Source organism: Corvus hawaiiensis, chromosome 26 (genome assembly GCF_020740725.1).
Source record: "Corvus hawaiiensis isolate bCorHaw1 chromosome 26, bCorHaw1.pri.cur, whole genome shotgun sequence".
Classification (NCBI taxonomy): domain Eukaryota; kingdom Metazoa; phylum Chordata; class Aves; order Passeriformes; family Corvidae; genus Corvus; species Corvus hawaiiensis.
The window spans coordinates 9,425,747-9,450,273 of NC_063238.1; the positions used below are offsets into that span (position 1 = coordinate 9,425,747).

At 39.6% G+C, this 24,527-nt stretch overlaps 1 protein-coding gene and 1 non-coding gene across 4 annotated transcripts; both read left to right on the forward strand.

Moving 5' to 3' along the window:
- The first annotated feature begins 780 nt into the window (after positions 1-780).
- On the forward strand, positions 781-23,545 carry MTFR1 (mitochondrial fission regulator 1). Of its 3 annotated transcripts, none has more exons than XM_048287211.1 (8): positions 781-842; positions 7,099-7,241; positions 10,551-10,649; positions 15,930-16,048; positions 19,179-19,417; positions 21,153-21,411; positions 21,516-21,684; positions 23,287-23,545. In XM_048287211.1, the coding sequence occupies exons 2-8, from the start codon at positions 7,176-7,178 to the stop codon at positions 23,344-23,346; spliced, it is 1,011 nt and encodes a 336-aa protein (XP_048143168.1). In that variant the 5' UTR covers positions 781-842; positions 7,099-7,175; the 3' UTR covers positions 23,347-23,545. The 3 variants fall into 3 exon arrangements, with proteins under 3 accessions (XP_048143168.1, XP_048143171.1, XP_048143170.1); XM_048287214.1 differs by having other exon boundaries at positions 792-813; XM_048287213.1 differs by having other exon boundaries at positions 821-977.
- TRNAV-AAC lies at positions 13,165-13,237 on the forward strand. The gene has a single exon. It is a non-coding gene; the product is annotated as a tRNA-Val (tRNA).
- Positions 23,546-24,527: the final 982 nt, after the last annotated feature.

A 24,527-nucleotide genomic window follows, 5' to 3' on the forward strand; every position in this document is an offset into this window, starting at 1 on the left:
CTTTCCACAACGTTTTAATGGGATACAGCCGACACCACCCAAGGAGCCACCGGCGGTGCCGCAGCCGACAGTCGCACCCCAGGGAGCCGCAGGCCGCCAGCAGCCGCCGGGCAGCGCCAGCAGCCACCGCTGGGACTGCAGATCCTAGGAACAGCCCCCCAGCCACCGCTCGGGCGCTGCTCCAGGCGGACACGGCAGCGCTGGCTCGGCAGTGACAAAGGAGGGCCGCTGCCGTTCCCCACCGCCTCAGAATCACGGAATCAGCGGGGCTGGAAACGACCGCTGAGATCATGGAGTCCAGCCTGTGACCGAACACCACCTTGTCAACTAGACCACGGCAGTGAGTGCCACATCCAGTCTTTCTTAAACACCTCCAAGGATGGTGACTCCACCACCTCCCTGGGCAGCCCATTCCAACGTTTGATCACCCTTTTTGTGAACAAATGCCTCCTGATGTTCAACCTGAACCTCCCCTGGCACAGCTTGAGGCTGTGTCCCTGCTCGCTAGCTGCCTGGCCCATGAGACCGACCCCCACGTGTCCGCGGCACCGGGACCGGAACTCCCTACCCCCGGCAGCGCCCCGGGGTCCCGCCCCTATTGGAGGGCACAGGTCACGTGACCACGCGAGGGGGCGGGGCGGCTCCCCCGCCCGCTGCCGGCTCGGCGCCTGCCGGGTAGCGCCTCACTCCCGCAGCGCGCGCCATGTCCCGCCTCCCGCGCCCGCCGCCGCGCCTGCGATTGGCCCGGGCGGCGCCGAGCCGGCCGCGGATTGGCTGTCGGAGCAGGGTCGCGAGCGGCCGCGCGAGCAGGGGGTGAGGCGGCGCGGCGGCCGTGGCTGTGGGTGAGGCGAGGCGAGGGCGGCGGCCCGCGGTGCTCCCCTTCCCCCTGGGCAGCCCTTTCCGTCTGGGCAGCTTCTCTTGGTGCGACCGATCCCGGGCGGGGGGCGATGCGCGAGGAGAAGCTTGGCTGAAAGCAGGTACAGGCCGCTCGGGGCGGCCCCGCTCTCCCCTGGCAGGGCCGTCTCCTTTCCCGGGCCTGTCCGGGCAGGGCAGGTGCCGGGCAGGACTGTGGAAGCGCCTCGGGGTGCTGAGCCGAAGCTGTTGTTCCTGGAGGCGAACTGCTGCGATGGGAGGGTGACAGGTCATGGGAAATAGTGTAAATAAAAGATCATCTGGAGGTAATATGGAGGAGTTTGAGGGAAGTTTTTAAAGGAGGCTTTAAAATACAGAGTTGGCGTATAAGAGGAAAAATGGGCTTTAAGGAGCATGGTGCTTTTATTTCTCTGTAAGCTTACGTTTGTGCACCTTTAGTGATCCTGCTGCCGTGATCAGGTTCTTCCGTAGTGATCATAAATAAATAACTTACTAGGTGCGTGTTTTCATTTTGTTTAACGAGCTGTTGAAATTCCAGATATTGAGGGTGAGTAGAGTTTGAATGCTGAAATCAATCGTAGTGCATTGATCTCTGCGTGGCAGCGTCAGTAGTACTTCATTAATATTAATGTGCTGTCCTGAGAGCGCTCTGCAGCTCTTGTGAAGGCAAGATTTACAAAGATTAAATGAATAGGAATTATGTCTTCTGATCCCCGCTGACTTTTACCTAGGTGATAAAAATGAGGCAGCTGAGTTATCTGCACATCAGCTCTAGAAGTTCTGGTTAGTTGTTGCTGAATCCAAATAATGTGCTTCGTAGGGGTCGCGAGCTAAAATACGATTGCTGTGTGTAGGAACTCGACATTTTTACGGAGAGATATCTGGGGGGAATATTGGACGTTTTAAATGCTTTTTCAGACAAACACACCCTTTTGTTAATGAGACTTAGCTGCTGTTGTCTCTCAAAGCTGTAGCAGAAAGACGGGCATTCACAGCAGCTGGTGGAGAGGTTTGTCTGTCTGGCAGCGAAGTGTAGGTGTTTGGTTGTGTCTGTATCATATAATACCTTGTGGTTTATAGGTGTTGAAGGGTTTCACTTACCTCTCAGTTGGTATCATAGTGCACTGTGCAGGTATAATCATTGCTGAGCAAAGGCTTTTGATTAAACTAGTGCTGAAACATGGGGTTTTTATTTTCTCTGCCCTTAGTTGGCAAGATAGGATAACCTGAATGAAATCGGATTAATAGGGTTTTGCATGTTCTGATAAATATGATGGAGCTATATTTTTAAGAAAGCTTTAGCAACTTCTGTTGCAAGTATGTATGATTTTCAATTCCTGCTTTAAATTTTATACCAGTACTAGCTTAGATTGTCCCTGTAGTATTCACTGACTTTTATCTCTCTCTTCACATCTTTCCGAACAGGTCTTTCTGTAAGTACTGGGGTGCTTCCACACCAAAAAACAGACCTCTGTTGCTGGCTATGTGACTCTGCCAAATGCATACTTACTTTACTTACAGCTGGTCTGTGTCAGTTTGGAACAGAGTCTGGTCCTCCATCAGAATATTCTTCCTGCCCATTTGGCTGTTGTGATAATAGGTTTTTTTGGCTTTATCTTCCTTTATTACTTTTTTAATAATGTTTCCTTGTGGATGTAATTTTATTAGATGAACTTGGGTCATGTGTCAGTCTAAAAGACTGAGGAGATATGCTTGCCCTACTTCTTGCTAAAATAAGGAGGAGCTTGGTCTTTTTGTTTTTGATTTTTTAATGTGGTTGGTATTCCTTTGAACTCAGTGCTTCTTAGAAAATGTTATACTTCTTAATGCCACGCTTTTTTAATTTAGAGACTGAACCTTTCATTTTTCAGATTTCGTGCCTTTATTTATTCTTTGTTAAGGTTAATCTGCTCCATCAATCCCATTAAGTCGTTCTCTTTTATGTTTGTATGGGTCTTAAGTGAATGAAAGAAACCTACTTCAGTAAGAAAACTATGAATATCAAATTTCCTTTAAAGATCAAGAATTCATGCTTTGAAAAGGACTTGGATAAATACAACACTGGAAAAAACACACAGAGGAATTTCAGTTTGAAAGCAGTTGCATTTGATTTCTCTTTCTTTTAATCTTTCATGTGTAGGACTCACTAGAAAGCCTGGCAAAGGGCTCCTGTTCATATTTACTGCATATTATGCCTTATGTGTACAGACTCCAGAGCTTTTATATTTATTTAATGAACTTTTTGTCATTTATAAGTAACGTTATCTCTCAGCTTTGTAGACTTGATATTTGATAGGAGAGTATTGGATGGAGCCTGCAAAAGTGGTTGGGAAAAGTAGGGGCAAACAAGCTCAAGGGGGCTTGGAAACGTAGATCTCCTCATTTCTAAACCAAGGAATTCCTCTATATTTCCATATCAGTAAGAAAGTTCTTCAGCATTGCTAATTTTTGGGTTTCATTGAAATGAACCTGTGAAATTCCAATCCCTTCATGCTTTATGCAGTGAAATGTAATTTGTTATGTTACTGCTCTTCGGACATCTTGGTAATCTTGTCTATGACTGCTGCTTATCCTTGTAATAGTTTTGCTGAGGCAGAGCAGAAGGACCATTTTTTATGGCAATATTACTATAACTGAGGGCTCTTCATTGTATAAATAGAGCTGTGGAAATGTTTGGGGAATTAAACTATATTTACTGTAGGTAGCACCAAGAAGACAGAGGATAAATACCACAAAGATCAATATTTTAGAAGAGGTATTATTCTGTTTACTAAAAGCAATAAACATTTAACTCCTGCTTCTGAAACTGGCATGTATATGGAGCATGAGAGAAGAATTTGCTAATGCTTTCATTCTTGCTGTCCAGCAGTTTCTTTTGGAATGAACCCTGTCTGTTCTTGGCACATAAACCAGTTGTGAAATAGCTGAGTTCTGTGAAGAAAGGTATAGTGCAATGTAGTCTGAAAGAAATAAGTGTGAAGTTTGCCTGGAGATAATTCTGTAAAGTTTATAATCATATAAAAATATCAATCTGATATGCTTAGAAGCATTTGCGTTTTAGATAACAGGTTAGCTGGAGGTTGTTCAAACATGGTGGTTTTCCGTAGTGCCACAAACTAAGGAAACTAATCCCGGAACAGAGTGGTACTCTGCACTCTTACAGATTGATTTCAGCCATTTCTGCTGCAAAAGCAGACAGGTCATTGACAAGAGCAAGGCGTTGATGACCCCAGTCTCAGGTACTTTAAGTATTTATGCTGCAGAGGAAACAATTACTTACAAAGTGAACTATAAATATTAATTTTACTGAAGTAGTTGTTTTGTTGAATGAATTCTCTTTTATGTTCAGCCATCAAAGTCTTGGAACCTGGAATTATACAAGATTACCTTAATGTTTTAGGGCAGGATAAATGTTTTGGACTATTCCTAATGCTTTGTATCATCATGCTCCTTCTTTTATTCTTGGGTCTTTTGAATCCCATTTAAAAAGTCTCTGAAATGAATTACCAGTATTTCAGAAATTGCCTTGACAAGTTCTGAACTTTGCAAGGTGAAATTCCCTAGATATTGTTGTCCTGGATGCTTATAACTTTTCAGCATTGACTGTAATTCATTCTAACACCTGTCTGTCTTATCTACCATTGTCAGGTGAAAACACTGAATACATACAGATTATCCATATCACTCATTGCTTTCTTTCCTCTCCTGTTACATCATGGTTGTCTATCCTGTCTCTTACTGCTAATATGTGCAGGACTTTTTTATGCCTGTAAGATGGAACCTGTTTTGTACCTTGCCTTTTTTAGCTTACTACTTCATATCTATACTATTCTGTCATCCTTGTATTATGCTACTTTTTTTCTACATCTGGTTTTGTGCCTTTAATTGGTTATCTTCTGAGTTTTTGTATTGTTCTTTTACCTGTTTGCCTTTAAGTTTCTTGAATTCATGGAAGTTTTCTGGACCTACTCTGATTTTCTCAGAGGAAGTTCTAACATTCACTTTTCACTTCTGTCCAAATTGTCTCTGTTTTTGAAGACTCAGGCCTCTCAGTTGATCAGAAACAAAATCATACATTTTCTTCTCTGCCTGAAGGAAAACATGACTGACTACTTTCAAACTTAGGAGCTGGCTGAAAGACCAATGTATCAGGATACAGTCATTCCTTTTAGTCCTATCACTTGCCTTTCTCAGCCAGCCCTGTCTTTGCAGTTGCTCAGCAGTACTCTAGCTTTTTTCTCTTTTGTTTGAATTTGTCTTGATACAGCTTTCATTTTTCTTCCTTTGATTGCCACACTGCTTGTTGAACAAGTCTGGACTTTGGAATGAGGTGGAGTGTATCACATGTAATCACACCTTTGGAACAGGTTTCCCCTTTTAAAGGAGCATTCCTCTCTCTTTTATGTCACTGCAGGTCTGCGGTGACAGATATGATGCCAAATCCAATGTGGGGCATGTAGAAGGTTTGTGTTCTTCCTGTTTTAAGAACACAGCAGGTGCAATGAGATCCAAGATCCATACAGTCTGTATAATAGGTTGTGTAAGGGAAGAATAACAGATGCCTAAAGGAATAATAGATCAAATAGATGGTAATGCTTCCCTAATAGCCTTCTCCATCATTCCATAAAGAAGTCCATGACTTATTTCTTTATTATGAATGACTGTTGCTTGTATTCATGGCTGTTTGATAGCTACCCCATTATTCTTCCCTATTGTTTTTCTTAAAACAGTTGCAGTTTCCATTGTGATCTCGTAGTGTAGATTAATAGTTTCTTCCGAGTTTAGTCACAAACAAAAGAAAATCCGGTGATGATGAGAAACTAATATCAACTTTTTTTTTAAAGCCTGTCTAAAAAAAGATAACTGTAGAATTGTACTGTTTCTGCCAAGTCTCTGCAAGAAGTATGTTATTACTAAGGAACTGTAAACTGTTGAAAAAAGTTTGTAATGGAAACAATGATGGTTTAACTGTAGGGCTTGTAGGCACTTCCAAACAGCATAGCTTTTCCATCTCCTGACTTTGAAACTTCCTGAGTGCCAGTTCCTTGCTGCTACATTGCTTTAGTTGTCCCTGTCTGTATATAGACTGGCTTCGGCAACACTCTTGTTCATACTACAAATACATTCCTCAGGGTGGATCAACAGTGTTGTTTCCAGCCTAATACACAAAACAAACGTAAACCTAAATCTGTGACTTCCTTCTTCTTCACCACTTCTCAGCGGTGTCCACGTTACGACTGGTGTAGAACACAGTTAAAGAAAAACTACACTGTTTTCACTAGAGGAGCAACAAAACCATCGTGATTTAAGTGAATGGAAGCGTATATAAACAGACTAAATTTGAAATCTGTCTAATTTTGTAAACTGCTTGAATATTTTTATGTCCTACACGTACAGTTTTTCCTGTCATTTTCCTCCATTAGTCATTTTTCCATGTTTCCTTTCTCTCCTTGGTTGTAGGAAAAAGGAGGGAACAACAAAGCTGTCAGAGAATGTGAATCAAGAGAGGTGATCAGCTTTCAGCAGTCTGTTAGAAAGGAGTTTTAGATATGAGTATGGCACTTCAATCTTAGTGCTAATCCCCATCTGCAGGCATTCCATAGGGCTTGATGCTCACTTAGAGTTGTTGAATGCCATCGTCTGTCCAAGCTCAAGTGAGCAGTCTTTTCCCCAACTTTTTAATTGTTAACTTTACAACGGCTTGGATTTCTTTCCAGTACCTGAAGGAGTCTACAAGAGAGCTGGAGAGGGACTTTTTACAAGGGCATGTGGTGACAGGACAAAGGGCAATGGCTTTAAACTGAGAGAGGATAGGTTTGGATTAGGTACGTACCACCCTGAGGGTGCTGATGTACTGAAACAGGTTGCCCAAAAAAATTGCAGATGCCCCATTCCTGGGAGTTTTCATGGCCAGGCTGGATGGGGCCCTCTGCAGCCTGGTCTATGGAAGGTGTCCCTGCCCATGGAAATAAAGTTGGAACTGGATGATTTTTCAGGTCCCTTCCAACTCAAACCATCCTGTGATTCTATAAAAATGACACTACTAAAGAGTCTTTGTTACCTGTATTAAGTACATTCCCTCTGAATGCCTTTGCTTTGCAGCATGAGGTATAGTTGTCATCTAATATGTCTTGTATCTAAAGCTTGTTTTGTTAGGAATGTAGCAGTTTACTTCTGTACATGTTCCACAACATGTATTTAAAATTCTTATGTGTCTCATTTCAGATCTACTATGGAACCTTGGCAGCCTTGTAGGTTTGGAAGGCTTAAATCCAATTCTGGAAAGGCCTTTTCCAGTCCAGATGATTTGCTGGCTGAAGCGCTTAATTAGGATGGCTTTGGAACAAATTGGATTGAACATGGAATCAGTAAGTGTTTCAAACTTCCTTTATGTTTTCAGAAAACAAGGTATAGAAAGCACTTCATGTATTTTAGTTTGTGCTTATCTAGCAGAGCACTTGAAGGATACTCAATACTGGGATGATTCTGCATTGCTGAAAAGTCATCAAGTTTATGACTTGGATACTGAAATATTGAGTAATAAATGTGTTAAAAGTACTATGCAGTTCCTCTTGGCTCTAATAAACTGTTTATTTTGTAAACACTGCTTTTCATGCTGCACTTCCGTGTGTCTTTTGAAGCTGAAGGAGAATTCCATCTCATTTTTAACAGTGTTAAAAAAATAATCTTATTTCTTGTTCTTACCTTGGAGACATAAAAAATCCCATGAAATTGAGATTATTATAACTGTGCTATATTGATCTCTTCTGTGCTATAGTTACCTCTTCTGGAGGTGTTACAGTGCATGAGAGCAATACAGCTGTGTTCTTACTGGGTAAACAGAGGAATAGGCCTGCATAGCTCTCCTCTTGGAGGAGACTATATAGAGAGTTTTCTTTGCATGCTTAGCGGAGAGAGACAGAGAGCTGCTACATATCAACTGCTTGTCGCTGGGACCTTTAGGAAGCTATTTTGAGTACAAATGTTAACCTCAGTGCAATAATCCCTGTAATTTGAAATATTAAATGAAATATTAAAATGAAATATTTTAATGTTTTAAGAATGGGGAAATCCTTACCAGCTATGTGCACTATTTAATTAGTATTATTGTGGTAGAACCTTTTATCAGTCTTGGGAATCTATGGAGAGCAAATTGTTTCTACAGTGTAAATTAAAATTGACAACAAGAATCTGTATTTTAGGATTTTATTTGAATTTTGAGCTGAGATTTCATGTAACTTTGAAAATTCAAAGTACAAGAATATGTTGCATTATAACACTGTGGTAATTCAGCAATTTCAGCCTCAATAGGAGGAGGAACAATTTTTTAATCTGTTTCTCCCCATTCTCTACTTGTATCAAGCTTGTGATAATGCAGTTACATTTCCAGGTGTCAGCTGTTCTGGACAACACCAAAACACTGATGCAATAGAAGTGTATGACTAAGTAACATTTTGCAGACTAGCTCAGCCAGTGCTTCAAGTCAACAAGAAGTTGTATGAACTTGGTTAGAGCAGTGCTGAGACCTCAGCTCAGCTGAGCGGGGAGCTGACTTTATTTGCATCCCTTGTGGCACAGTTTGCGTGCAGTTTTCTGAAATAATGTCCTGGCACATCTTGTATTACCAAAACTGAGTCAGTCAGAGTTTTGGTGCACCAAGCCACTGTTGTTGAAGAGCCCCAAGGGCATTTGGACACCAAGTATTTTTGAGTGCTAGTCAACTTGTCTGTGGTCTGTGCAATATCTAAACAAGTTTTGCTGCTTGTTTAAAATGCATTGCACTTATGTTGGTAATAGAGCGTGTAGTCTAGACTCTCTTGCTGCTGTGGAAATACTTCTGCAACTAATTAAGCCTTCCTTTGACTGGTATTATTTGTTTCAATGCCCCATCACTTTGAGTCTCTTGCCAACAGTTTGCTTTAAACATCAGAATCAATTGTGAATAATGAGACTGTCTTACTGTAGTGCTGTTTGTCTGTGACTTTTTCTTGAAGGCCACTGATCTACTTGCTGTTTGCTTAGACATGTAAACAAACAGTAAGGTGATAGGCACAAATGTGAGGTTTTTGTTGAGGCAACCAAAATGCAGCATCAATAGACTACTCTGCATTGAAAAATTTTTGTTCAATTTAGCAGTGTATTAAGCAAGAGAATGTATTTTTTATAGAATGGAAAAAAAAAATAGACCTGGGTGGATTCATAGCAAAGTTGCAGCTCTGATGTGAGGATGTAGCATAGCATATGTGCAGTGCACATTTATTTTGTCAAAATTTTTACATTCCAGTAAAACCAGAGGAAAGAAGGATAGAAACTAGAAATAGGCAAAATGTTTGTGTGAAGTTTGTGAAATAATCTGGAGGTCAATACCATGGAACATAAACTTTTCTTTTTAATAGAATCTTCAACATCTAAGAGTAGTGATCTTTGCTTACTATATCAAAATATTCAGCTGTGTGTTATGAAACTCCCACAGCACCACTACAGTCATCATACAGGCTATATTGCCATTGCCAATCCAGAATAGCCTGGATTTTTTCTGTTTTCTTTGTTGGGCAAACTTCTAACAGGATGTCAAGTTTGCTTGAAGCTATGATCTTTTAAAAACTAAGGTCTGACTAGTAAATTCATATTTACAGCCATAATTAAACACTGGCCAAGTTTTTGAAATTACCATACAATGTTCTAATTGTTTACTAACAATGTACCCTGTGTTAGAGTCTTCTCATTATTCTTTTTCTTGTTTGCATTGGTTTTGTTGCCTTTGCCTGTGCTGAAATCTTTCCTACTTCTTTCTGGGGCTTTTCCTTCTGCTCTGGCTCATTTTGTGGTTTTCTCCTAGGATTTAACTCCCATTTTATTTAATTTTGTAATGCTGTGGTAAATATTAAATACAACAAAAAACCAGCGTAATCGAATCCCTGTTGAAACAACATAGAGGAGATCTAAATTGCAGTAGAAACAGTTCTAATGAAACCTGGTGTGTTGAGCTGCTGTGGGGAGTTTTCTCTAGGTGAATCTATTTTTTGGGGCAGGGGACAAAGTTCTTTTCTTACAAAAATTTCCTCTTATTTTGTCCTTTTAACTTTTCCTTTGCTCTTTAATTTCACAATTATATTTTTATATTTATTGTAGCCGATACTTATTTCTATTAAGAATGGTAGACACTATTCCTGTTTTAGAAGAGTTCTTAGCTCTTAATTAAGAAAGAAAAAAGATATTTTGAGAAATGAAGAATTATATAACTTTATGGGTTTTTAAAGATTGAGTGGCTTTTCTTGAAACCCTGTAAAAAGAGGTGGTTGACTGAATGTAGGTTCTTTATTATCTTGAAAATTGGAATATTGTGTTTTTGAAGATACTTTTCAGCTCCTGAAGTCTTCTGCATTACTTGATCTATTGCTTTGAATTTAGATTTAATGCAAAGGCTGTCTTGACCTTAAGCAGCCCTAGCTATATTGTAATGATGGTGTATAATGTATGTGCGCCAGTTCGTGTGTAGAATGTAAGGAGTTCACTGAGACAGAATTCAGTGTATAAACATTATATCATACTATAGCATGAAAGGATTGACTAAATACATTTAGCACAAGCATAGTGTGAAAGATAAGGGAGAACTATTACAGTATGATACAAAAATCAGTTTCCTAACAGCTGGCTTCTTTATTCTTCCCGTCCAGGTGCTTTGGTCAAGCAAGCCTTATGGTTCATCTCGAAGTATTGTAAGAAAAATTGGTACTAACCTCTCTCTTATACAGTGTCCGAGAGTTCACTTTCAGGTAGGTGTTCTCAACAGTTTAGAATCTGTGTTTCACTATACTGATGAAGGGATTTGCTCATGACTAGAGGGTTTGTAAAAGTAGAATATGATAAACTAGACATAGGAGAATTAGCCTACTGAAGTTCTTTCTGTTTCCAGTTCAGATTTTTTCCAAATAAGAAAGTTGAAAAAAAATATATTCGTAAAAGAGAAAAATGATTGAAACTTACTTCTATAAACAGTACTTATAAGCTAGGCTTAAGAGGCATTTAAAGATGAACAGTGTTAAAAATACTTGGGAAAATAAACAACTTTATCAGAAATCAAAAAATTAGTAACAAGATAACATAAGTACACTGTTAGCTTTTGTTTAAAATACAAGGCTGACACTGTGTAGGTGAAAGGGTAGGGTAAAGAGCAAGTGTAAAAGCTTAAGGAGGAGAAAATCCGTGCTTTCTGTAATGAGTCTTTCAAGAACAGATGGGAAAGCGGAAGCTATTACACATAATCTCTTCAACTCTGGTGTTAGAGGTAGGGGGTGGGTATAGAATTGGAGAAATTTAGTGTTTGAAATTCAAGCTGAGAAAGGAATGTTTCGTGGGCTGAGCAAGGGCGGAGAGTGTAAAGATGAATGAGGGAATCAGCTGCCACACTAAGATAAAGTAATTTCCACACTGCTAGATGTTTCAATGTTTAAATTTATTTCTTTGTCACAAATGAAATTTATGAACAATATTTAGACTTGAAATTACAGTAGCAAAACCAGATCATTCAAGTTACCATAGAAGCCTTGTTGGTATGATAGTAAAAGCCATGCTAACATTTTGCCTCTCAAAAAATTACATTGAGAAACCCGGGGGCAACATTTCTAGTGGCTTGCTGCAAAAAAAATAAAGGGATGTGGGGTTTTGTGCAGGTGAGGACAACAAATGACATGCTGGATTTAAACTTTTGAGTATATAATTAGGTTTTTTACTAGCAATAAGGCTCCCTGTGCTTCAGATTTAAAAGGTAGTGAAGTCCTCCTGTGTGTGTCTGATTTTCTATACTGTACAGGCCATACAGGGAAAGATGATGCTCACTTGCAGATAGTTAGCCTAATACTGACTTCTCTTAATATGGTACATAAAGGAAGACATTTCTAGTTTATGTTCTTGCAAGGAATGGTAAGATATATCTGGAAAATCTGTTCCTGATTTTTTTTAGTGTTTAAGCAAATAAATAAATAAATACATAAATAAGGTTTTGGTGTGAATTCTGTTAATAAAAATATAACATTTGCCTTTTATTCCTGTTAAAGAGACATTCATTCAGCTTTGTGTGTACACTAAGTATAAACATTCACCTTCTATTAGATGAAAGGAAAGGATTCTAAAAATAGAAGTACAGCTGTGGGAGTTGATTTAATTAGAAATAGGAATTTCAAAATTTGAGCCTTCAAACACATTAAAATTTATTTGGTTTGTGCAGACTCTAAACTATTTTAATATATAAACTGCTGAACATGTTAGGTGTGATGCTAACATCTGGTTTTTGTGTCTTTACCTCAGCATTAAGAGTCTATAGTGAAGTTCAATGCTGATCTCGATCGTTTTTGTGCTGTTGCAGCTGACGCTTTCCTATATCTGTCTCTTCCTCTTTCTTTCTTGCCAGCTTTAGCTCTATTATGAAAGGACCATGAACTGAACCTTGCTGTAAGTCACTCTATTTAAAAAAAACGGATCAAATCTTACTTGCATCATCTGAGGGTGCATGTTTGTAATCAGTGTTTCTAACCCCAGAGCAGCAGACTTTCCACAGTCTTCATTTTCCTTGTGATAAATGGATGAGACACATTGAAAGAATATCTCTGTAATGTTCATACTTACCTTCTAGCATGCTTTTGTTCAGCGAGTCTGAAAAAAAGAATAGTAGCCAAACATTTTGATGTTTGAGGTCTACTGATTGTTGTGTCTGTCTCTGTGGATCTTGCTATAGTCAACATTTAAATTAACTGTTAAATGCTGAAATGCTGCTTACATATTCAGTAAGACGTGGCAGAGCTTATGTACGTTATGTACTCTATATGGCATGAACCAATGCAAATAGTTCTTACAGATCTTTTGTATGTCATATTTTTTAGACTTACTGTAGTCTTTAGGAGAAAATAAAATTAAACTTACCAGTATAGCCTAGATAGATTCAACCAAACCTCCAGTAGTGTCTCTCAAGATAGCATCCTTCAGCTACAGCTTCTCTGTTTTTGTCCCATGCTTCTCCTGTTCGTCTGCTAGATACCTGATAACTCAGTAAAAGTCTCCTAATAAATTGGTGTGCATGTAACAAACATCTAAATTTACTGGGCTAATTTGAAAAATCATAGCAAGTTTGTCTTACTTGAAGTATTTCCAAATGTTTAATACATAACTCTATTAGTAATTTGAAACAAGAGGTTTTTATTCTGTCCTCAAGTGTATAAAAATATCTGTTCTACTTCCCACTTCCTGGAGCAAACAAAAGAGCAGGGAACCTGCCCTGCCTCATTGCCGAGCAGCGTTTCCGTAGTGTAGTGGTTATCACGTTCGCCTAACACGCGAAAGGTCCCCGGTTCGAAACCGGGCGGAAACACTGGCGAGGCTGACTCTTTCTTTGGGAGTTGGACTCGATGATTCTTTATGTGTCCGTTCCAACTCGAGGTGCCAAAACACTGCAGTGTGTGTAGTCTTCAGAAATCCGTGATGGGTCTGCAGCCCTCAGGCATGTCTGTGTGTCTGCGTGTGCAGCATACATGCGTGCTAAGATAGGCAAAAAACCTGTGAAGGAGGAAGTGGGGGAAGCAACTACACAGTTTCCAGAGAAAGAAAAGCAGGCTACAGCTACTGATTCATTCAGTTCCTGCCATCCAGTAGAACTTGGGCCTCTGTTTTCAGGACTCCATTCTCCATTTTAGGTGCTGGCAGGGCAGTTGTTCAGGTTTTCTTCAGCTGGGATTGACTGGAGGAATAGGGTAGTCACAGAGGTGTTTACAGGCCGGTGAAGGTTTTGAGAGATAGTTGTTGGCTTTTCACCTTCAAGTAAAAATCTTGCATTAACTTGAAATTCAAATTCCACTGCTGAGGAAGGCTTTGTTGTTTTTAGGGATAGAGAAAAGAAACATCTGTATATGGGGTAACAAGCAGATTCTGTTTATATATAAATAAGAATTAAAATTAAGAAGAAACTTGTATCACAATATAACAGAAGGCTTACTACTAAATCTTGGATTAGAAGTTATTTATCTCATGATGCAGGAATCCTGGCAGTGGTAAATATATTCCTTACTGTTGATTTAGAAAATTATTTTTGATTCAAGTGTGTGTAGTGCCTTTATTTAACACTGGCTTCAATCTTTTAATGGTGATATTACTGCCAGAAAAATCTGTATCACCTGCAAGAAGTGGCTGATGTAGTATGGATTTTTTCAAATTGCCATTAACATTAATACAAACGCTGTGGTCCTGAAAATTTGTATTTACTTTTAAAAAGCAAAATGCCACAGAAACCTCAAACAGCAAAAATCCTAACATGCAATATAGTATTCTCTAGACTGCTTTAAAGAGAGGCAGACTGTAATGGTATTAGGCACAACTGTTAATGTGATAAACATATTACCATCTGTGCTGATGCTACCTGGAAAAAACCCTGTTGTTTCCAAATGATCTGATGGTGCCAATACACACTCCTGGGAGCTGTGATAAAGGCTCTCATACAAGTGAGAGTGTGAGGTGAAGACAACTAATCTCAATTTCTAAGGCTGTTTGCAACAGTACCCAGGGAAAAAACCAGCCCCAAGCCCAAAACTTCTCTTTTCCTGAGACTTGTGTATCAGAGGCTACTACTAATGAAATATGTGTGGATGTTCTTCTGAAATGGTTTCACCTTGTCCAGACTGCAGTCCTGCTGTGATAGGTCTGCTCCAAATTCAGATTAATGCTAACATTTCATAGTAGTTTGCTCTTACAGTGTGGGGTTGCCTTGAAAACTGATCTACCTGCTAATGGGCTGGATGCTGGTTTTCCTGGCAGACTGGCACCTACTGCCACCATCTTTGTCAGTATTCCCAGCTTCTTGGCCACTGCTGGCCACAGGCAGCACTTAAACAGCTGCAAGGACTCGTGCAGATTTGGCTGTGGGTTTGTTTGTAGTGTTGGGTTGACAGCTGGACTCAGTGATCTTAGAGGGCTTTTCTCACCTTAACGGTTCTGTGATTCTATGGAATACAAGCAGAAGAGGGGGCATATATGCATTGGAGATATTTAACTCAAAGTGAAAGACTGAGCAGAGCAAATTACTGAAAATTGTTTCAGTAGCTTTTATCTGCTGAGACACTGAGCCCAGGCTGCTCAGGAGTCCAGTGACTGAACACATGCCCTTGTTTGACCTGGGGAAGCAGCATTCCAATCTATTTCGAAATAGATTTGAAACCATTTTGTTGAGTTGCGACTATGGAGCAAGTATTGATGGTCCAAACAATTTTTCAGATCATCATTCAGGTCACTTAACTAGAAATGGAAGAAAGGTTCCAGTCTCTGGAGCCTTGGTCACCTTTGGCTTCAAACAGCTGTAAAGCTAATGGCCAGAACCATGCTGGAAGATGGTCCATTTGTTTGGCATGTTGTAAATAAGATTGTTAGCATATAGTGTATGATGTTATGATTGTATCCTACCTCTCACTCAAAGTCTTTGTGATTATTGAGCTGGTAGAATTGGCTTTTTGCCTAGTTTTGGGGTTGCTTTGCTTGTTTGCTTTTCTTTTCCCCCTGTGTGATGTACATACGTCTTGTACAGAAATTCAGAAGTTGTAGAGAAAAGGAAACTTTGGCAGAATTTCTCTGTAAAAATAATTCTGAATTAGAGCAAAAGACTCAAGAAGTATTGGCAGCCTTAATGTCTTTTTTAACTACTGGTCATGAATATAATTTGAAAACATACTATTTGAGTTAATATAGAAAACTGTGTGAGGATGTTGATGTTTGTTTGTCCTTAACGTAACAATTTGCATTGGATTTTTAATGTTCATTAGCGTCATGTGATAGTGTATGTAGTCAGCCATGAACTTCTGCAAAGTGTTCAGCAGCATGAATTGAATAGTTTGAAGTCAGTGAAATGGTTCTGGACTGAGCACAGGACAGAAATAAGTGTTTCAAGTCTACAGATATGTTTTTGTGCATGTATGTGTTAATAGTTACATGTAGTCTCAGCAGAAGTATTGGGTAACATGAATGTGACTTGACCTGGGAATATTGACTCTAAAACCTTCAATCTTGCCTTTAAAATATAGCTTATTTCTCATGTCACGGAAGGAAACAGTCCTGTTCAACTCAGAGAAGATGCAGTGGCCTCCTTTGCAGATGTGGGATGGATTGCTGAAGAAGAAGGTGAAGTCTCTACAAGGCTCAGGTATGTTTCTGAAATCTTCTCTCTGAATTTCTGAACTGAGAGGAAGAAACCTCACTTCTCTTCAGTGAGAATCTGCTGTGCATTACTATTAACAGAGAGCATTTGAATGCTGGGAGAAGAGACAAAGGTAGGGTCTGGAAAATAAGTAGTAGAGGTTTGACTAATAGGATTATGAAACCAAGACTGGTTGGAAAACATACAGGAGGTTGGCATTATACAAGGAAGACTCTGGATTTTATTTATTTATGTATTGCAAAGAACTGCACACAATAGCTTCAAGCAACAGAAATGTCTGGTGTGCTATGGCACAGTTGCTAACCATGATTCTCCAGTTCTCCTGCGATTGTCATTACCATGGGGCAGTGAACTGTACAGCTTCCTCATTAGCAGCAATGGTCATTCTGGCAATCCAGTAACTGGCACGTTGTTTTTCACCTTTCTGGTTAAGGCTCCACAGTCTGCTAAGTACAACGAAAAAATTGTGATTTGTGTTCCATCTTTAATCTTCATAACAAAAACTGTCAGGGAAGCATGTGAGCACCTGTGTCCAGAGTGAAGGCAATAGGTACTGTTGTGTTGGACCAAGGGTTCTACACAGCACTGTCACTACATGAAACAGGTCGGCTGAAGGGATGAAGTTCTCTATTCCATCGTATTCAGATTGCTGCTCAGACTGTCCAGAAACAAAAGTACAGTTCTGTAGTGCAGAGGAGGTTTTTCTTCCAAACAAACTAATGTGTCAGAGAAGGGCACAGATTGTTGGCTTCAGAGATTACAGGAGGATACTGTTCTTAATTTGAAAGCATAAAATAGGTTAGTAATGACCGAGATGCCCTCCAACACGATTTGCTACAGTGAAGCTTTGCATAACACATTCTGGCACCACCACATTAATTTCACCAACTCAGAGGGGAGTCACAGAAATCAGCACTTGTTTGGGAAACACTGTTCCTGAAGTCTATTTGATACATAGGAAATTAACTGTCCGATACCACTTTGTTTGCACAGAAGTATTTTGTTTAAGGATTGAACTGTGAAGCAATTACATTTATGGAGACAACAGGGAGAATGGCTCTTTGGTGCTTCAAAGAACCTATTATGAAAGATGTAGGACTGCTTATTTGCTGAAATGTCTGCATGGGAAGGGGGGAGCGGGGACAGATGGATGTGGGATGGGACTAAAATAATCCTGCAGATACATTGTGACCTTAAGGCAAACAGCTTATGATGGAGCACAGTAAGTGAATTACTTAGCAAATATGAGTATTTCAGTGTGCACTGTTTATTACGTCTGTGCACAGTATTAGTAGTGGAGCTGGTATGCATTAGGTGTTTTCCAGGCATTTGAAATTCTCTGTTTCGACAGGATCACATAGGTGTTACTGTTAAATATTTATCCACTGTATAATTCAGTAAACAGTCTTGCAGACATAGTTTTTTTCTGTTAATACAGTTTTATAGAAGAAGCAACTAAATGACAAATCATTTTTCCTCTACCCCTAATCAGAGCAGTAGTGACAACTCAGGCACAATATTTTTCCACAGTGTTAGATTACAATCAAGACGTCTCCTTAAAATGGTATGACTGCTCTGAGCAGAAAATACCCTTTGTTATTTAGCTATTCTGCTCCTTTAAAGAGTTTCTGGAAGGCAGGTTTTAAGGAGTGAAGTGACCACTGGCTCTTTCCACCTTACTTAGGGAGAGCAGGAAGGTGGCTGCTATAGAAGGTATCCTATTCTCAGCTTTAGTTGCTCTCTATTCCTATCTAGGTAGCAACACCCAAATGTTACCATCCTTGATAGTATTCAGTTCTCCTTGATCAAATTTCTGCAAGTTGTGCTGTTGGTTTTTGGCAGTGTCATGGAAGACTTAAATGTGTATGTAATCCTGGTTTAAGGTGGTCAGAGCACAGGGCTTGTTCTAGCTTTAAATCTTGCTTTAGGTCTAGCGCAACTGCAGATCTAACATGGTGAGCACCCACAGTAGCTTAATCCATGCATCCAGAGTGATGGGGCACTTGGGCTGTGTTAGTCTGGAGCTGTTCTTCCCATTTCCAAAAGCCATTCTACTAGCTCCTGTTCTCACTCTCGTGTTTAAATAAACAATGGAATCCTGGCATGCCTGAGAAGTTTTGGAATTGATGTTAAGGAGGATTGAGGAGTTAAGTATGTGGTCATGTTTTGTGTTTTAAAGTTTATGATAATCTCTTGTCATCAGTCCTTACCAGTTCTACTTAACAGAATCATAGAACAGCTTGCATTGGAAGAAAAAAAGCCATCTAGTCCAAGCCCCCTGCAATGAGCAGGGACATCTTTAACTCAATCAGGTTCCTCAGATTCTGGAGATAAACAGTTTTTACATCCTAGTGTCTTTGTAAGGGCTTATTTGACTTGTTTGAGCAGATGCTCAGTAATGCCTCAGTGTTTAACATGGCTTGAGCTTTGGTGGATATAATAAGGGAAGGCAACAGAGTTACATTTTCTTGTGAGAAGTGGAGGGAAGGTCACAACTCTTTCAAACTGCATGAAACTTTCTTCTCTATAGTTCTAATGACTGTGTTAGAAAACTAGGTATGAGACCCTTTCCCATCAACTGACAAGCAGTCTCTGCATCACTAAACTGTTTCATGTACTCTGTATTTCCCAATGCTGCTAAAATTGGGGATTGTCCCTTCAGAAATCCAATCAGTACAAAAAAATATCCCGTGGAACTAAGAAACTCTTCCTTCTTCAGAGGAATCAACTGCAAATAGCTATTTGCTGCTCACGGGGAAAAATGGTAGCATTTAAGGGAAGAAAAATTAAATTTTCATTCAAATAAAATATACTATAGGCTTGAGGCAGAGAAATAGACTGGGATAAGGAGGAATGTATTCCTGTTTTTTTCTGAAACCAAGGATTCTACAAAACGCTCTCTGGGGGAAGAGAAGAAACACAGCTCATGATGCAAACAGACAGGATGTGAACCTCTTATTTACCTTAAACTATTTAAGGTCTTGATGGAAGTGATTTGTATAAAGACCATTTTGAAGTCAGGTCTTCGACTTGCACCCCTGATTTGTAGGTAACATTGGTTTAGCTTCTGTCTGTATCAAAGCCTTTAAAATATGTTGTGATATTTTTGTTACAGGTCAGAAGTTTGGTCAAAAACAACCCAGCCTCTTCCAGGTGAAGCACATCATTCCAGGACGTCCCCACGCAGACAAATGCGCTTACAAAGCCCGGAAGAGGAGCCAGTGCCCAGGAGCGCAGTGATGGCAAATGAAGAAGCGCTGCAGAAGATCAGTGCTCTAGAAAATGAACTGGCCTCTTTAAGAGCACAAATAGCCAAAATTGTAACCTTGCAAGAACAGCAGAACTTGACAACAGGTATTAAATTTTCTGTACTCTTAGCAAAAATTACTTCATGAATGTGGCCCTTTTATAATTAATATTGTGCTAATTCTTTTTTGTGAGATACTGCAACACCAAGCACTTTTCCATATTGTTTTGGTTAGTTTGGCACACTAACCAAGGGTTACAGAATAGGTCTTGAAAACAAGTGACTTCCCAGATTTTCTGTATTTTTTAGTGTTCTTAAAGGCTTCATGTTTGTCTGTAAATCTGCCAGAGTTCTGAATCTGTGAATGAGTAAAGAAGTATTAAACAGCTTTCAGAGCAAAGCTCATGATAAACATGATGGCTTAAACCAAACTAAAAGAACGTAACTTAATTACTAGCACTGAAGTCTTTCCATTCAGTAAGGAAATAGGCTCTCTGATATCATTAAGTATTCATACAAGATGCTAATTATGCTTTTGGAATCTGTAATATACATCTCAAGTAACAGAAAAGGCAATTAATTGTTTACTGCAGTCATCTCTGGGACCAGACACGTTGTCCATATGGAACCAAAAGTGGTGCACTGTTTCTGGTAGTAAACAGAAGAATTCTTTTCCTGAATTTCTTTCTCCTCTTTCCCTCACCTCTGACTCCTTTCAGTTTCAAGTCTTCGGAGATTAGCAGGAGACGGCCCTTGTCAACTGCAGATGACAGGCATTTGGTTGTCACTCTTTCCTAAGGTCACTTAACAAGTACAGCTTTGCCTATGTTTGTGTATAAAATCATATTCTGAGTTTTCGGATGCTCGTTTAGCTGTGAACTGATAGCGGTTACTTTATTTTTCCTGAACTGCTCATATTCAAAACTATGAAACAGTTTTAAGGATCACCTGGTTTCACTCTTGAATTTTAATTATGGGGGTGTGGGGGCATGTGAAATAACTACTAACTTATTTTTAATTTTTTCCCTTTACCTCTATTTATTAGGGAAATTAGATTTTTATTTTATCATCTTTACCTCCCTCTTCTGGTAGAACGTGGTAATGATGCTGTGTGTTTGCCTACAGGTACACGGAGTAGACTCCTCTGTTTTATTTCTATAAACGTCTTTGCACACTTTATACTCCAAGCCTCAAAACTCTAGTTTGATCTGATTTTTCTCTTTTTTTTTTAAGGTGCAATTAAACAGAGGTTTCTTCATTGATTTGTCAGGTTATTACTGATACTATATTTGTAACACCAGTTTTTGCCTAAAGATTATTGTAAGAATCTCTGTGAGTAGAGACAGATTGAGTAGCTGGCCTAAAAATCCTCAGCCTTGGACAGCTGGAATAAGTTTCAATTTAAGCACTGTTTGAGATCTGAAATATACATTTTAAAATATTGTATGGTAATTTCTTGTTTGTGATGATAGGAAGAAACACTGCTCATGTGGCAGATTGTGACTTCCAGCTCAGTAGCTGCCTCTGAGAAGAAAGGGAAATACTGGTAACATTAGGGGCAGAACATAACTAAAAGATATCGTGGTGTCCATCCCACTGCAGTAAAGACATGAATGCACCTGGAGTTTCAAAGGACACTTCTCACTTTTCAAGAAGAATTTTCATGCGGCTTTTTAGCTGAGTCTGCTTAGGTGGTTTAGGAATGAAGAAGTTACATGACAATCTAAAGGTGGCAGAAGGGAGGCAATTGAAGTTCCTACAGTGATTATCTTACCTGAGCATTTGTGACGTGTGAAGGGGAGTTACAAATAAACTGACGTGTAATGCATGTTTCATTTGTAGTTGGGTCTAGTCCAGTTGCTTCAGCTGCTGTCCCTGTTGCACCTCCACCGCCGCCACCACCTCCTCCTCCTCTGCCACCACCCCCTTCCTCAGGTCTGCAACAGAATAAGTCTGCGATTGATCTCATTAAAGAGAGGAAAAACAAAAAAATGAACGCTGGCCAGAATGTGGTGGAAAATGGGCCAAAGAAGCCTGAAGTACCAAACATGCTAGAAATCCTCAAAGACATGAACAGCGTGAAACTGCGTGCGGTGAAAAGGTAATAAACGTAAACATCAATGTACCGAGATTGGCAATAATTTGTTTTTATGACTTGAAACTATTTGAGGGTGAGACAGATGCTGATGCCATTTTCTTTTCTAGATCCTCAGAAGGTACAAAATCTAAAGTGTCTCAGCCTGCAGATCCTGCTACATTAATAGCAGAAGCTCTCAGAAAGAAATTTGCTTACCGATACCGAAATGATAGCCAAGGTGAAACAGAAAAAGTGATTCCAAAGGCTGAAACAAAGACACAGACTGAGGTGGTGCTGGTGAGTATTGTGATTCTGAACACATCCTTGGACTAAATTACAGTTGTGCAAACCAAGCTACATCTTTCTGCTAACATGCATAGATCCCTACAAGTTAGCATCCCTATCCACAAAACCCTGTGCAGTACTGCTGATGTGCCAGGACTTTCAGCAGTCACATTTTTAGTGGCAAGTCTTAGGATTGTGTACTGTCTTGGCCCTAACTTTAAAAAGTCCTGTTACAGTTTTGTTATTTTTTTAAACCAAAAATGTTTTCTGTTGCCACAAGCATCTGATAATCAGAAAACACCATTGCTAAGGACTCACATCAAATCCAGTCTGAGTTGAGTTTGCCTGTTACTACCAACCTTAACCATTCAGCTGGTGCAGGTGAAACTTTGAAGCAAGATCCTGAAACATACCAGACGTTCCTAGGAATTTGGAAAACAGTTGTTCAGAATGCCTGCTGGACCTTGGTTCCTTGGTATAGGGAGTTTCTTCTGATAATTGGAAATGCTGAGTATATAAAAGCAGTTTCTTTATAGTGTGAGAATGTTAAAATGAAATTTTAACATGGCACAAGTTATTAATAGCTTCTAGTTTATTTCAGATTGATTTGAAATTGGTTTTTCACCAATGAACATTCAAGATACAAGTATGAGCAATATGCACATACTGAAAAACCAGCCTGGTACAGATCAGTTTTATTTGTCAGCAGTCCTTGAAGCCTCGTGCCGTGGAACTAGAGAGGAAGAGTAAAGAGGGTTTTTTTCATTTGCGCAATTGAAAAAATGCACATAAAACTCCAAAAGCTGGCTATGTTCTGAATTAAGTTCTAAGGAAAATAACATCTCCACGCCACAGATCTCAGAACTTTTGAGTACTTCAGCTAATTAGTGTTGACTTACTTGCCTCTTGGCCTCTAGTGGTATATTTCTGTAATGTTCAGGCTGTTCTATTTAACTAAAAGGCTAGATGTTTCCCAAGAATTAATCACATTTCCTCAGCATCTCTGGTGCATTAAGGAAAAGAATAGGAATTGACAATATTTATTCACACAGGGTTTCTTCATGACTTTCCAGTTTTGAAATTTACAGTCCCTCATTTGAGGTTAAGGATCATCAAGTATTCAAGAGCTAAGAAAATTGAAGGTTTTTGTTAAATGATAGAATGTTGGTCCATAATGAGCTAATAAAATCTGTCCGTCACTTCTTACCAGTATCTAACTTTGTTAGATCAGACTTGGATGGGATCTTTGTATGACAGTTTTGAAAAGGACTTGCACAGCAGCGCAGGGTAGAGAAAGAACAGAAGTACTGTTAAACTGCTGCTAGAGCAGTTGGTTGTCAATGTGTAAAGATAACTGCATCTATCTCCTTATTTACTGTGGTAGAGTGAACTGCCTCCAGTCCTGCTCCAGCAGGTCGCTAGCTCCCTCCTCTGAGCCATTTAAGCTGTTCCTAACACAAGTTTCCCTTTACTTTGCGATGTCCGCATGCAGAGAAGCAGGATGATAAAGGAAATTATTTCTTCCCAAGTTCTGCTTTTACTGCTTGGATAGATAGAAGCTCAACAAGGGTTCTGTTGAAAGCAATCTGAACACGTTTCTGGTTTTCTTTCCAGTTTGGACCACACATGCTGAAGTCCACAGGAAAAATGAAGACTTTAATTGAAAAATCTTAGTGTTAAAATTATTATGCAAAAGACTGTTAAGCTGCTTTGTATAAAATATTTTATGTTGCAAATAGTACTAGTACTGAGAGGTCTCTTTCTTACAGCACAGAAAGACCCAATGTGAAATGTAGAAATGAGGCACTAAACATGTTTGTATGTATGTGATTTATCAAGGGGAATAAATTGGACCATTATACTCAGGTATTAATTTTGTATTCAGGCCTGGCTTTCCACTCAGATTTATATGATGGGTTTAGTTTATTAACACTAAGTTATATCTACAACATTGTTTTTGCATAACTGACCACCTTAAAAATTTGTGTACATGTTATTAATGATGGTGATACACTCTTAAGTTAGTATCAGTTTTATGTGAGCTCTGCCTATAATTTGCACTGCAATGTGTAATTTGATACTGAAATCTTCATGTTGAAGTCCTTCTTTTAAACTTAACTGTAGCAGATTTTCAGCTCATAGAAAACCAGAAGGTGCTCTGCTTCTTACTGACAAAATGAAAACTTGAACCTGCTGCAGAGGTCACTTAAATTTTACATAGTAGTACATTTTTGTGCAGGGTTTTTTGTTTGTTTCACCTGAGCTTGCAAGGGTAAGAGAGTAAAACCTGCTTGCATCATCCTGTGGCCATTATAAAGAGTAAAATCATGCTGTTGGAGCCTCTGTGAATAGGTAGTCAAGGGAATTTGAAACAGTCAGGAGATAGCAGCAGAGTAAAATAATAAGAGTATGTATTAATTAGCATGAAGTGGTGTAGATAAGAAAACAAAGGTACAAAGTACTGTGGGGTGCAAGTTGCCAAAAGCGGCTCATCTCTGCTGCTCTAGGAGATGCTCATGGACACCTTCTCCCCAGCTGTCTTGGCTCCCTGGTGTGTTTCTGGCAGGTGGGGCTTGCACAACCCTTCGTGGCCCCAGTTGCAGGGAAGAGATGGGATAAGCTGTTGCCTGTAACCCATTTTCCAGGGGAATCCCTTCTGGAGCCGTCATGCAGCTGCTATTTCTTGCCAGACCTGTACCAGCCACCTGAGCTCATGTCTCCAGGCACAGGTGTAGAAAGGCTCAAGATGAAGGTACAAGTTAAGGGCAAAAACGCTGTTCAGGAACCAAGAGCTGCAGTTTAGCTGCACACTGAAACAAAGCCATGGTTTTCTCTGACCATGGATGAGCATTGAC

Coding starts and splice junctions, on each gene's coding strand:
- MTFR1 (XM_048287211.1), top strand. CDS start 7,176: ATGATTTGCTGGCTGAAGCGCTTAATTAGGATGGCTTTGGAACAAATT. Junction 19,418..21,152: donor ACAGCAGAACTTGACAACAG/GTATTAAATTTT, acceptor TTTCATTTGTAG/TTGGGTCTAGTCCAGTTGCT. Junction 21,685..23,286: donor CACAGACTGAGGTGGTGCTG/GTGAGTATTGTG, acceptor TTTTCTTTCCAG/TTTGGACCACACATGCTGAA.